This window comes from Malus sylvestris, chromosome 15 (assembly GCF_916048215.2).
Source record: "Malus sylvestris chromosome 15, drMalSylv7.2, whole genome shotgun sequence".
In the NCBI taxonomy this organism is placed as follows: Eukaryota; Viridiplantae; Streptophyta; class Magnoliopsida; order Rosales; family Rosaceae; genus Malus; species Malus sylvestris.
In genome coordinates this window covers 43,039,959-43,053,686 of record NC_062274.1, presented here as the reverse complement: position 1 = coordinate 43,053,686, position 13,728 = coordinate 43,039,959, and the positions used below count along the sequence as shown (strand labels likewise).

General features: G+C 44.1%; 1 protein-coding gene across 5 annotated transcripts; it reads left to right on the top strand.

Annotated features, from left to right (window-relative positions):
• Positions 1 to 443: 443 nt before the first annotated feature.
• Positions 444 to 3,728, top strand: LOC126601142 (transcription factor TGA3-like). Of its 5 annotated transcripts, none has more exons than XM_050267806.1 (11): positions 444 to 675; positions 878 to 917; positions 1,038 to 1,076; positions 1,209 to 1,370; positions 1,479 to 1,556; positions 1,748 to 1,807; positions 1,897 to 1,974; positions 2,089 to 2,152; positions 2,287 to 2,558; positions 2,650 to 2,889; positions 3,319 to 3,728. In XM_050267806.1, exons 4-11 carry the CDS (start codon positions 1,212 to 1,214, stop codon positions 3,469 to 3,471), a joined length of 1,104 nt encoding a protein of 367 aa, XP_050123763.1. In that variant the 5' UTR covers positions 444 to 675; positions 878 to 917; positions 1,038 to 1,076; positions 1,209 to 1,211; the 3' UTR covers positions 3,472 to 3,728. The 5 variants fall into 5 exon arrangements, with proteins under 5 accessions (XP_050123763.1, XP_050123760.1, XP_050123761.1 ...); XM_050267803.1 differs by having other exon boundaries at positions 1,038 to 1,095; XM_050267804.1 differs by lacking the exon at positions 878 to 917 and having other exon boundaries at positions 1,038 to 1,095.
• The last annotated feature ends 10,000 nt before the right edge of the window (positions 3,729 to 13,728 follow it).

The following is a 13,728-nucleotide window of genomic DNA, read 5'->3' as shown; positions in this document are numbered from 1 at the left end:
TGACGTCCCGCAAATGGGCCAAACTATAAAATCACATTTTAATAACATACTAGTTATATATTGGCGAGGTACAATACACCACATTAGCCAACTTACGTTGTGTATGTCTAGCACACGAGTAACTTTTTCATGTATTAAAAATACAATCACTTGACGTTATTATTTCACTCCAATTATAACAAATAAATTTATTTTTTATTAATATATCATAAAACAGTAATATAGCATATTCAGGATACACTATGTGCTACCCATAAAAAAAATTTCAAATACACAATTATTTCTCCTCTTTTTCGCTCAATTTTCTTTTCTTTGTTTTTTCGGCAAAAGCAAAAGAAAAGGAAAAAAAAAAAGTAATGAATAAGACGTTAGTGGGGATGTTGCTACGTTAACGTTTACTGCTCTTTGGGAAAAGAATGAATATTTTAAGGTGGACAGACGGCTTATGGGTTCCTGCAAAATTGTGCTTAAAAAGCCTCTGAGAAATTTTGTGACAAATGATTCCCAAATGATCGATGGGAGTGTTGAATTGCCAGGGTCCTCCCAGCCCAACCCAGAAAACCCAATTCGTCATCTTCCTCCAAATTCCCACATTTGAAGAAATTAATCAAGATTACTTTGTTGGGTCTGATTGAATGACTCAAAGCTTTGAAATTTGAAGTTATTGTCTATAAGGTAAATGAAGTCATATTTTTTTTTTTTTTTTTTTTTCCTTGCGAGGAGTTTATATCGTATAATATTACTGCAGCAATTATCTACTTCCCTCCCCAACTTTTTACTGATCTTTATCCACTTCTTGTGGTTATTTAAAGTGTAAGCTTTTTATGTTTTCATGCTTCTTCTTTGCTTTTTGATGTTTCTTCTGGTTTTTGTGGAGGCCTCTACTTCACCATGCAAATCGTTTCCAAGTTTTGAAGGTTCCCAATCATCCAACTTTCTGATACTGTAGTTAACTTAGAAGTTTAGGACAAATTCAAGTTATAATTTGTTTGGATTTTGCTTGTTACCTTATGTGTTTTCAATTTCTGAATTTTCAGACCATTTTCTAGTCAAGTTTGTCTGTTTGGCGTACCACAGTTATGTTTTTGATAAAAAGTTTGTAACCGATTCTATCTGCGCATACCTATGGGCCATATTTATTGGTCTTATTCATGGAGCTGTGAATTTGCAGCAGAGTGGTTATGAAATCTCTTTGTTTTTGTTGATAGAGTATGAGCTATTCATCAACTCAATTTGCCACCTCAAGACAAATGGGGATATACGAGCCATTCCGCCAAATTGGTGTGTGGAAAGAAACCTTCAGAGGTGATCACACCTCTAACACAGCTGCTTCCACAATTCTAGAAGAGGATTCTGGTATCGAAAACAAGGTGAAGCCGAAAAATGAATCTTTTGTTCCCTTTTTCTTCAATGTTAGATTCATTTTATTTGTTCTGACTGATGAACTTCAACTAATTTTCTGATTTTGCTTCCTCTAGATTGGATTTGTTTCTCATGAACCCATGCTGCCTTCCGGAAACGGAAATGATCACGAACCGAGCAGATCTGCTGATAAGGTGATATAGCTTTGCTCTCCCTACTGTCTGTCTGTCTTTCTTTCCAAGCAAGGCAACATATTTGTGCCATGTTTTTGTTATTTGTTCATTTATCTCATCAATTATGAAGAAGATCATACTATCATCGATGCAATTTTTCTTTTTTGTATTCATTTTCGTGTAAGTTGATTATGAAGTGCACATATACACAGGTGCAGAGACGGTTAGAACAAAATCGTGAAGCTGCACGGAAGAGTCGTATGCGAAAAAAGGTGAGTAGGATTCACATGCCTTGATTTATTGGTCTATTTCATTGCTACAACTTGTGAAATTATTTGAATGATTTCTTGTACTACCACAGGCTTATGTTCAACAACTCGAAACAAGCCGCTTAAAATTGGCACAGCTGGAGCTGGAAATTGACAGAGCTAGAAAACAGGTGAGTTAAAAGAAGAAACTTTTTTCATCTTTGTTCATGTTACCCGATGCATTTCCTTATCAATCAGAATCGAATTAGTATCATTGGATGAACCCGTAACTGCCTGATTTGCAGGGTGCCTATGCAAGCAGTTCATTAGGTACTAGCCATATGGGATACAATGGAGCTTTGAATTCAGGTTTGTGATTCTGAACTCCCTATATTAATGACCTGATCACAATTTTTGTATTTTTTTTGAGAATTTTTAAGTGATTCTCGTAGATTATTGTGATTATAGTTCCATTCTGTAATTCCATCTGCAAATCTTTGCAGGGATCACTACATTTGAGATGGAATATGGACACTGGGTTGAAGAACAACACAGACAAATTGTTGAGCTCAGAAATGCACTGAATGATCGTGTAACAGAAATAGAACTTCGAAAACTCGTAGACTGTGGCTTGAACCACTATGCCATTCTTTTCCGAATGAAGGCAGATGCTGCAAGGGTTGATATCTTTTACTTACTGTCTGGCATATGGAGAACATCAGTCGAACGCCATTTTCATTGGATTGGTGGATTTCGCCCGTCGGAGCTGCTAAATGTAACGCTGAACTGAGTTCACATTATTTCTGTTGAGTTATTGTACGGTTTTATTATTGTGTAACATGGTGCATATTGTTTCGCTTTTTCAGATTGTGTTGCCACAGCTTCAGCCATTGACTGATCAACAACTTCTGGACTTCTGTAACCTGCGGCAATCGTCACAGCAAGCGGAGGATGCGCTATCACAGGGAATGGACAAACTGCAGCAGGCACTGCAGCAGGCTCTGGCATTGAGCATAGCAGCTGATCAAATGAGTGGAGAAAGTTTTGGGTGTCAGATGGCTTCTGCACTTGAGAAGCTTGAAGCACTAGAGAGCTTCCTGAGCCAGGTGATGCATCAGATTCCAATAATGGTTTTTGCAATTAATCTCATAAGTGTTGGGGATTTAATGAAATTGCATATTCAACACTAATTATATTTAGATTATGGGTAATATGTACAAATATAATGGTTACTAACTGCATAAGCCGGATATAAACTCACTTTTAGAGCCCCTTGAGTCTCTGTTTGGTGTCCCACTTTCCCTTCAGTTCTATTTTTTATTAAAAGTTTGTAACCGAACTGTTTTCCCTTAAAAATGCCTCAGCACAATTTGAGTTAGATTCTGCTATATAAGTTCATGAACTTACTGAAGAATTCAAGCTTCAATGGGGTGAGAAATTGTTAAGAAGCATAAAGCATGAAATACCTTTTGACAGTTGACTCCTTGTTAATTAGTTTGCTGAAGTAGAAAGTATGTTTCTCTTGTCCATGGCAGGCAGATCACCTTCGGCAGCAAACGCTGCAGCAAATGTCTCGAATCCTCACGACACACCAAGCAGCGCAAGGCTTGCTTGCACTGGGGGAGTACTTTCACCGGTTACGTGCCCTCAGTTCTCTATGGACTGCTCGTCCCCGCAAACCAACATAGTCAGCTGCAACGTATTCTCCGTAGTTATATGTATTCTTTGTTCCATTATTATGAACTTATATCTCCCTGTTTCAGAAGGTGTAACCGTGTAAATATGAAGAAGCTTAGTGCAGGAGCGTTACCTATTCATATAGGTTTTCAAATTAGGTCTCCAATGAATGTAGCATATACGAAGTTTCTCTAAGGGTAGGAATCATTTCCGCGCTAAAACGCTTTATCTGTTGTAGTGAGCAGTATTAAGGTTTGTCGAGTTATTAGATTGTGGCCATACATACATATTTGGATGCAAATTTATTCCTCCTTGATCTTAGACAATTTTGCACCTGCAAAACAATTAACACCTTAGGTTAAGGCCAAGAGCCTCACGCGCCCACGATGAATGGGGGGGCTTTGGCCGAAGAACCTCCGATGCCAAAGTTAGAATTTAGAGAGAAAGAGTGTTTAGAGAATTTTGGGATTTTTGCCAAAGTGTTGGAATTGGCTTTTTGGTGAGAAATGAGAGTATATTTATAGGGATAGGAGGTGGCTAGGGTTTTTTTGGTTTGATTTAGGTTTAATTAGCCAATTTATTTGGCTATTAAACATAAAATGAATGTTTGGTGGTTTTTTGTATGATTGGCTAATCAATGTCACAAAAAATGAAAATTATGGTGAAAAAAGAAGGAAATGGCCGGCTCCCTTTGGAGAAGGGATAACCGGCCTTTAGGGTGATTTTTGGGCTTAATTTGGTGATGTAATTAGCCTTTAATATATTGATTATATTAATTGGTTGAGGATGTTATGGAATGTTTGAAATAAATGGCTAATTGAATAAGGAAAAAATGAGGTAAAAACATATATGGAATGAAATAGGTTTTGAATTGTTACCCATTTTGGGTACTCCTGACTTGGTTGATGGATGATTCTCCACTGCTCGCGTGTAGGAAACCCAGTATGCCTCGAGGGTATTTTTGTCCTCTTTTGTCCAAAAGTCCACGTGTCGCCTAGTGAATATTTTTGGCTCCACAAATGCCTCCACATCTGTTGGGCTGCTCGCAGAAAAGGGCAGCAGGTGTAGAGATCTTCTTGCTTTAGGAAACTTAAGACTGCTTCCTATTTTGATGTTGATTCTCTCTTTAATAGGAAATTAGATCCTTCTAGGAAAAGGAAATAAATTTCTCTCAAAGCCTATTTAAGTCCACCTTAAGTGGGTTATTAAATCAACTTTGGAGAGCGATTTATTCTACCCTACAAGAGAGAGATAGCTTAGAGGATATTTGTTCCCCCTCCTCTAGCAATCTTCTACATCTTGCCCGTGCAAAGGACCGTCCTTTGTTGCTTTCTTCGTCTTCTTCGTGCCGCACCAATGTAAGAAAAATTTAATTTTTCTTGCCTTATTCTTGGATAGTGCTATTGCGGGGTAGCCGTCGGGGTGGTGCGGCACGTCGGTTGGCAGGGGCCAGGAGCTGGCTCGGCATGGGTTGAGGAGATGTCGTGGCAGAGACCACTGCTTGGGTAGATTGGCTTGGCTTGAGCCAAGGGCAGCTTGTGCAGCTGGGGTCGAGGATTGTGGCGCTGGGGCACAGTGCTAGGCGAGCCGCATGGCTCATGTCCTTTGGGCTCTTGGACCTGACTCGGGCCAGGCTGGCGATTGAGAGAAATAAGGAGATTGCGGGTCTCATGGGCTGCTAGAATGTTGGGCATGCAGGCCTCCTGCCTGCTGGAATGCTGGGTTGAGCTCCCCTGCTGAGTACCATGAATGTCGTTGGCTGCTTAGTCATCTTTGCTGAAAGAAATGTGGGCTGCTTCAGAAAGATGAGGTAAAGAGGATCAAGGCGGATGCATTGGCTCGTCTGATCGCTGTCATGGAGCTTACTATGAATGAAGATGGAAAGAATAGATCTTCCCCACCTGCTCATGAGATGCCAGTTAAGAAAAAACTAAAGACTTCTTTTGCTGCTCATGAGGGTCCGCTTGCTACCGAGAGGTATGTGATTGACATGACTTCTTCCAATGGGAAGAAAAATAAGGCTGCTAGATCTGAGCATGTGGCGTCTTCCATGTTGAGAATGGCTAGTACAATTGTGGATAAGATTGCTCAGCGTAAAGGTTTTATCATGCCCCTAGTGCCGAAGTCTGTACCAGGATGTTCTTTGGGAGCCAAGTCTGGTTCACCTTTGTAGAGACTTGCTATTATGAAGAGTGGTAAGGTGGACTCTGCTGCTAAAGTGGCGCCAAAGCCTGATCCCTTTGCTGCTGAGATTGATTCGCCTCAGATTCAAGATCTTAAGCTTGCAATTTCTGAGCTTCGTTTTGCTGCTTATGCTAAGAAGGGAGTGGATGAGCTTTTCTATTTCTCCAGAAGACTTGCTTGCTTTTATTTTTAAGGCTTCCATTGGTGAAGTAGTTGGAGAAGTTAGTGCCCAGACTGGGGCAGCCGGGGGTGAAGCGCCGGATGATGCCGCTGCTAAGAGCGTTACGACTGTTGAAGGTGTGGCGACCGAGTAGTCGTGGGATGTTCAAGCTGCTGTAGTGTAGTATTTTAGGTAGCCTTTAGGATTTTCTTTGTTTTTCCTTGTAGCTCTTGTTTTGCTTGAACTCCTTCGGCCTTTGCTAGTTGTTTATAAACATGTTTTCCTTCGTTTTTCTTCATCTTCACTTCTTTTGTTCATGCCCTAACCTTTAGACTTGATAGACCAGTGGCAAGCATGTTACTTTTTTATAAGCAGACAAGCTCGCGTAGCCTATGCAGCCGTAGGTGTTGGTGTAAAACTTTGCAAAGTTGTTAGCCATAGGGTTGGCAGCCGGATGCCTTACTTACAGAAGCAGACAAGTCCGCGTAACCACTAGGTTGTTAACCTTGACTTTCTTCAATTCCGTAGGTTGCGTAGCAAGTATCACAACACTTTAGGACTTGGTGTAGGTTGTTCCGCGCTTGGCAGAGGTGAAGCTTATCGACTACGTAGCATGTCAGCAGTAGATAAAACTTCGTATATGCGCGCTAGCTTGTTTAACCTTTCACAAGAATGTGTGGTTGCATAAGTCTAGCGCGGCTTTACTGCTCGAAGGGTAAGCCGTAGGCAGTCTTCCGGAATCCGTAGGCTACCTTAGTGTACTCGGTAGCAGCTTTAGGATTCCAGGGCAGCCGTCCATCGAATGTACTGCGTAATGTGCCCTCTCCGTCTCTAGGGCCCGGTTGCCCACGGATTAGGCCAAGAGACCCAAAATCCTTCAGTTAGCTAAGCCTTGAAAAAGACCATTGCGGCTACTTCTAGGAATCCCAGCGTAAGCCATCGTGCATTTAGTTATACTAGGGCAACCAGACTCATCCACGTCTGGATATTCGGAGTGTAAAGTTTATCCTCCCGTCTTGGAGAGCTGACCCATATGGATGTCGGGGAATTGGTTTACCCTCTCGCACTGGAGAGCAATTAGTTTACCCTTTCGCACTGGAGAGCATGGTTGGTCCCTCGGGGGGTGCAATTCCTGTGATGGGTCCCTAAGAAGGGCGCAGTCTTCTTTTGAAGTGCCGGAGTGATCAGTTGTTATAAGCATGCAGCCGAGCCAAGTTGTGATTACTTCTGAATTCTTCATTGAAAAACGAGTGAAACGAACGAGAACTTAGCTGTAAGGTAGGAACTGCATAACAACTAGATAATCATTGACTTGTGAGGTGGTGCCTGTCGAGCTTCTTGAGTCTTCGGGCTTTGATGTAATGGGAGGTCACACATGGTACTTCTTCAGATTGTAGGCGCTCCACTACTTTTCGATCTTTTTATCGTTTCATGGTAGCGGGGGTATAATTACTCTTGCCGCCTATTCTGCTGAGCTTGTACAGACCTTCCCAGATGAGATCCATCTTTTTGGATGTTTCGGCCTGCCTATTGCCTTGAGGATATCTCGGCATGCACATGTGCTGCTTGATGCCATATTTTTGGAAGAACTTTGCCAAATCTTTGCCCACGAATTGCAGGCCGTTGTTGGTGACGATGGATTAAGGAATGCCAAATCGGTAAATGATGTTCTTCCATATGAAGCGCTCTATGTCCGTCTGAATCGTGGTCATCATGGGCTTTGCTTCCACCTATTTGGTGAAGTAGTCGGTTGCCACGAACCACGGCTGCTCGTGAGCCTTTGTAGTTGGATGCGCCGTTGACATGCGAATGCCAGAAATCTCCATTGAGGGAATATGTGCGGCTAAAGTGTGATCGACTGCCTTCGGGGCATCGTTGGGCCGAGTTGTTACGTTCGTCAGAAAACTTTGCATCTGCCAGGGTCTACGCCTTTATCGTCGCCAGTTTGGATTCGACGGAATAGTGCGTCATGATGATGACTGCAGGTAACTGTAGAATACAGGTAGTCGGGCCCCCAGCTCTTCTCGCATGATGGTAGAGCTTATTACTACTTTAGATACCGTCAAACATGTGAATAAGTCCTCCGCTGCTTCTAGGGAGGTGATGTCGGGTACTTCTTCAAGTCCTTGAATATGCATTGGCGAGCCTCATCCCAAAGTGCATGCTTCTCTGCTAAAGCAAAAGAGTCTGCCAGAGTTAGTTCTTCTTTCATGATCAATTTTCCGAATAGCGGGTGGTCTGCTGGAAGTCCTTTTTGGAAGGCTGCTCTAGCTATCGAGTCGTTGCATCCGACTATTTTTGCCTTCTCTACTTTGAACCTCCTCACATAGTCGCGAAGCGACTCCTTTGGGTTCTTCTTAACGTCGAACAAATGGTCAGACTTCTTTTTGATCGAGCGATAGGATGAATATTCTTTGGTGAAAACCAAAGAAAGTTCGTAGAAATTCCGGATGGATTGTGGCGGCAGGGTGTAGAACCAATCTTGTGCCTCGCCTTGTAGAGTGGTGGCGAATATCTTGCACATGAGATCATCATTGTTTCGATAAAGGATCATTGCACTTTGGTAACGTTTTAAGTGTCTCTCCGGGTCTTCATCCCCTTTGAAAGATGTGAAATGTGGCATGCTGAACTCGCGTGGAGGCTCTGCCTGCTCGATCTCCTCCGTGAAGGGTGACCTGCTTATGTTGGTTATGTTCCGTCGTAGTGCCTCGTCGGTGACCTCGTTGCATTGGAAATCATGTAATCGCTTGGTCAAGAGTCTCTCTACTTCTTCCTGAATTTGCCTTTGTTGGGGTAGCGGAGCTCTCGGCTGCCCCCAGTCATGACTTGCTGGTCTAGGCTGCTCTTCCATGTGTTTGGCTGGTCTATGCCGCGGATGCAATGCATGTGATGCGTTCCTAGTAGGCGAGCGAGTTCTTCGCAAGCTGCTGGTTGAACTTGAGCTGGATTGAGTGACTGCTTCTCTCCGTCCGTCGTGCTGCCTACTCTGATGTGAGGTGGAGGACGCTCGTTGTGGGCTTAGCTGCGAATAGACACTTTGCCCAGAAGGTTGTTCATGTTAACTATCGGAGTATGACCCCAACCGTGAATGTATGCTCCTCCGTGGGCCTAGTCGATAGTGCATGCTCCTTCGCGCTCTAAGACGGGAATGTACACTGCCCAAACGTTTGGCTCGTGGCTGGTCGAGTGACTGCTTGCCAGGACGCTGCTGTAAATGTCTGTCTGCCCTTGTCCTATTTCGGGATACCTCGTCCGCGGCACGTTGGATCCCGATGCGTTGCAAAAGTTGATTCACCAAGGTTGTCTGTTGTGCAAGGGCGCTCGTTAACTCTATGACTTGTCGAGACAAGTGTTGTTCGCCATTTGGATTGGAAGAGCTTGGAAGGAATGCGCCTCCTTGGGCAGTGGAAGAGTGGTAGATTCCGGGCGCGAGATTTGAGTTAGGAAATGTCAAATCCGCGAAAAAATGTGGTGAGAATGCTCCCGGCTCGATGGTAGGTCCAGATGGTTGAGATAGTCTTGGGCCGACTTGGGCTGCTTGGAAAGCCACGGGAGCAGTCTGGGCCTTGAGAGTGGGCTGCTCGTCGGGAGCAGGCTGGGTCACGAGAGCAGACTGCTTGGCAGGAGCAGGTTGGGCCGTGAGAGTGGGCTGCTCGACGGAAGCAGGCTGGACCACGGGAGTGGGCTGCTCGTCGGGAGCAGGCTGGGCCACGAGAGCAGGCTGCTTGGCAAGAGCAGGCTGGGCCACGGGAGTGGGCTGTTCGACTGAAGCAGGCTGGGCCACGGGAGTGGGCTGCTCGTCGGGAGCATGCTGCTTGGCAGGAGCGGGCTGGGCCACGGGAGTGGGCTGCTTGACGGAAGCAAGCTGGGCCACGGGAGTGGGCTGCTAGATGGAAGCAGGCTGGGTCACGAGAGCAGGCTGCTTGGCAGGAGCAAGTTGGGCCGTGAGAGTGGGCTGCTCGACGGAAGCAGGCTGGACCACGGGAGTGGGCTGCTCGTCGGGAGCAGGCTGGGCCACGAGAGTAGGCTGCTTGGCAGGAGCAGGCTGGGCCACGGGAGTGGGCTGTTCGACTGAAGCAAGCTGGGCCACGGGAGTGGGCTGCTCGTCGGGAGCAGGCTGGGCCACGGGAGTGGGCTGCTTGACGGAAGCAGGTTGGGCCACGGGAGTGGACTGCTCGACGGAAGCAGGCTAGACCACGGGAGTGGGTTGCTCGTCGGGAGCAGGCTGGGTCACAAGAGCAGGCTGCTTGGCAGGAGCAGGCTGGGCCGCGAGAACAGGTTGCTTGGCGGGAGCATGCTGGGCCGCGAGATCAGGTTGCTTGGCGGGAGCAGACTGCTTAGAATGTGATGCAAGCGAATGCGAGGCTTGGGCCCGGGCCCGTGCAAACTTGGATGGCATGACTTGGGCCGTGGCCTTGGTGTCGTGAGCCTTGGATGGCACGGCTCGAGCCGTGGTGAAGGCACCATGGACCTCGCCACGGGTGGCTACCGAGGTAGCCACCGTGGTGGTTCCCATAGTGGAAACTCGTGGTGGTGGTGTTGCTCAACTTATTATCGCATTTAACCTCACGGATCTTTTTGTGCGAGAGTCTTCTACGAGTATGGATTTCAACTCTCAATGAAAGCACCAATTTGTGGATGCAAATTTCTTCCTCCTTGATCTTGGACAATTTTGCACCTGCAAAACAATTAACACCTTAGGTTAAGGCCAAGAGCCTCACGCGCCCACGATGAATGGGGGGGGCTTTGGCCGAAGAACCTCCGATGCCAAAGTTAGAATTTAGAGAGAAAGAGTGTTTAGAGAATTTTGGGATTTTTGCCAAAGTGTTGGAATTGGCTTTTTGGTGAGAAATGAGAGTATATTTATAGGGATAGGAGGTGGCTAGGGTTTTTTGGGTTTGATTTAGGTTTAATTAGCCAATTTATTTGGCTATTAAACATAAAATGAATGTTTTGGTGGTTTTTTGTATAATTGGCTAATCAATGTCACAAAAAATGAAAATTATGGTGAAAAAAGAAGGAAATGGCCGGCTCCCTTTGGAGAAGGGATAACCGGCCTTTAGGGTGATTTTTGGGCTTAATTTGGTGATGTAATTAGCCTTTAATATATTGATTATATTAATTGGTTGAGGATGTTATGGAATGTTTGAAATAAATGGCTAATTGAATAAGGAAAAAATGAGGTAAAAACATATATGGAATGAAATAGGTTTTGAATTGTTACCCATTTTGGGTACTCCTGACTTGGTTGATGGATGATTCTCCACTGCTCGCGTGTAGGAAACCCGGTATGTCTCGAGGGTATTTTTGTCCTCTTTTGTTCAAAAGTCCACGTGTCGCCTAGTGAATATTTTTGGCTTCACAACATACATATACATATACATATATATCTATATATATATATATATACATATATATATATATATATGCCTGTATATGGCCTGATGATTCTGAACAATATATCCACATAAGTCATGCAAGGAGGACCCGTTGCATCCAACAATTTTCTCTCACGAGAAGGGTAAAAATAACACAAAAAAAATCTGTTGGAATTCCGAGAATGCCAGTGTTTGGGTTAATATTTGAACATTGGACTTAGATAAAGGAAAGTCCAAGGGTGTCAAATTAAAGGAGACTTGCCCAAAGCCCAGTACTGGGCACAAAGGCAAATTGAAGCCTTTTCAGCCAAATACAAGCCACGTGCTTACCTTTGAAGTGACAAGTAATGAAGACTAACCTACTACCAACCAAAGAATACTTTCCAGTGGCATTCCAAGTAAAAAGCTGAAGACTCACTATCCTCTAAGTGCTTTCGGGCAAGAACAAAGTTGCAGCAGTCAGGCTAAATTGCCTATAAAAGGAGGAAGAGGCCCCCAGAGACAAGGACACTCAACCAATTAAACAAACAAGCATACAAACTCTGCTCTCAAGCCAGATTTGCATCCAAAAGCTGAAATTAACCCAGATTCAGTCATTTTTAGCGACAATCTATCTCTTGTCTAGTTTAAAGCTCTGTTATCTCCCTTAGTAGTATAGTATCGATTCCCTTGTGTAAACTTGTTTACCATCCATCCCTTTTTAGCATATAAACCCCTGTTAATTCAAAGAGAAGTGACTGCAAGAAAGTTCAACCTTAACAGACAAGGTGAAATCTTGTCCGATGCTCTTTGTTTGTTTGCTAAATTAGTAGATCTATTACTTAATGTATTCTCCAGCATGTATTCAAGTCATATCGACCTGCTTTCCTACTTTAAGAGTCTTATTTGCATCTGGATCTGGTTAGTTTAATGGATATGTTATCATTAAAATCAATCAAGAACCACGTAAATGGCTTAAAGGGATCTGGACTCCCTTCATTCGAACATACAAGACTATGAACTAAAAGTCCTTGTTTACAAGGCAAGAAAGAGAGCTTAATGTAGACTTAAGCCATCCACGACAATCTTTTGATAACAAGAAGTCCGAGTAACTTGGAGCGCAAGTAATCGACTTAAAACACACTTGCTCTACATTTGCTATACTAAGATAACAGTGGCACACTTAGCACTTAGTTAGTTTTGATTGCGAGCCTCAAGGCCTACACCTAAGGCCCCACAAAGGCACCTTGCAGAACTAACTATGTGCTCTTCTTGTAGCACATCAACAAGCAAGAGCTCGACTATACACCCAAAGTGCCAATCCCTTGGGGAGCTGTGCTGAGGCCCGAGGATCCATCTCCAGAGAAATCTTTGCTCGAACATAGTTTTGGCACTTCCAGTGGGATTCCATTAGTCTTGTATGCCAAGAAAAAGAAGGAAGGAGAAAACCTTCAAGTGGAACACAGAATATGAGCCACCCTAGTGTTTACCAAGATCAAGCATGACAAATCATCCAGAGGATTCTCCTTCCCTGCAAGGACCAGTTATTCTAGAAAGCCTGACTTCATCCGAGAAGTCAGGAAGGAAGGTAACCAATGAAGATTTGCAAGCCACCATTGTACAAGTGCTGAAAAGTATGGAGAATATCATTCTAGAAACCAGAGGAGAAGTAAGTGGACTCTGTTTTTTAATAGGGAGTTTGCAAAGGAGATTAGATCTGGAGTACTCTACTCCAAAAAATGGTTATGCCAGGGAAGTGATAAGAGAGGCTAGTCTTAAGAAAGAACCAGTTATCCCCCTATTTCCTTTGCTTGGGGAAAAAAATGATAAGGGAAAAAACAAGGAAGGATCTAGAGCTAGTCAGCCAGTATTTGAGGAGATCCTAGAAGCGGAGTTACACGACCCCCTATTATTTTCACTAGATAGTAAGGGGCAGAGCGGGCACGCCTAGCACTTAGTTAGTTTTGATTGCGAGCCTCAAGGCCTACACCTAAGGCCCCACAAATGCACATTTCAGAACTAACTTTATGCTTTTCTTGTAGCACATCAACAAGTAAGAGCCCGACTATACACCCAAAATGCTAATCCCTTGGGGAGCTTTGCTGAGGTCCGAGGATCCATCTCCAAAGAAATCTTTACTCGAACAGCTAGGTTAAGAGTTGTTGTATCATAGTTTGGTCTCACTACTTAAACCTATGTACGAGGTGAGGAAGCCCTTGGTTTTTGTTTTTTCGATCAAAGAGGAAGCCCTTGTCCCATAAAGGGGTCCCTCACCCTCATTTTAGGGATGGCCTCTTATAGCCTCTTTACTCTCTCAAAGGCAAGAAGCCTTTATGTCCATTGTAACATATATTTACATGGTGAACTTGGATCACTAACGTGGATGTAGCCCCAACTGACACACCCCGACCTAGATCGAGGCATGCTGGTCGTCACGTGATGGTGACGTAGCCATGTGCACAGTACGGAAGCAATAGAGATATAAGGAAATGCGAAAGAATAAAAACCAAACTACTAAAAGTAGTATCTAAAATAAGGTGCTAGTGCGAGATTAAGTGTGAAATACA

Excerpts from the sequence above, each read along its gene's own strand:
- LOC126601142 (XM_050267804.1), top strand. The coding sequence starts at position 1,212 with ATGAGCTATTCATCAACTCAATTTGCCACCTCAAGACAAATGGGGATA. Across the intron at positions 1,557-1,747 it reads CGAGCAGATCTGCTGATAAG|GTGCAGAGACGGTTAGAACA; the intron begins GTGATATAGCTT and ends ACATATACACAG. Across the intron at positions 2,153-2,286 it reads CAATGGAGCTTTGAATTCAG|GGATCACTACATTTGAGATG; the intron begins GTTTGTGATTCT and ends AAATCTTTGCAG.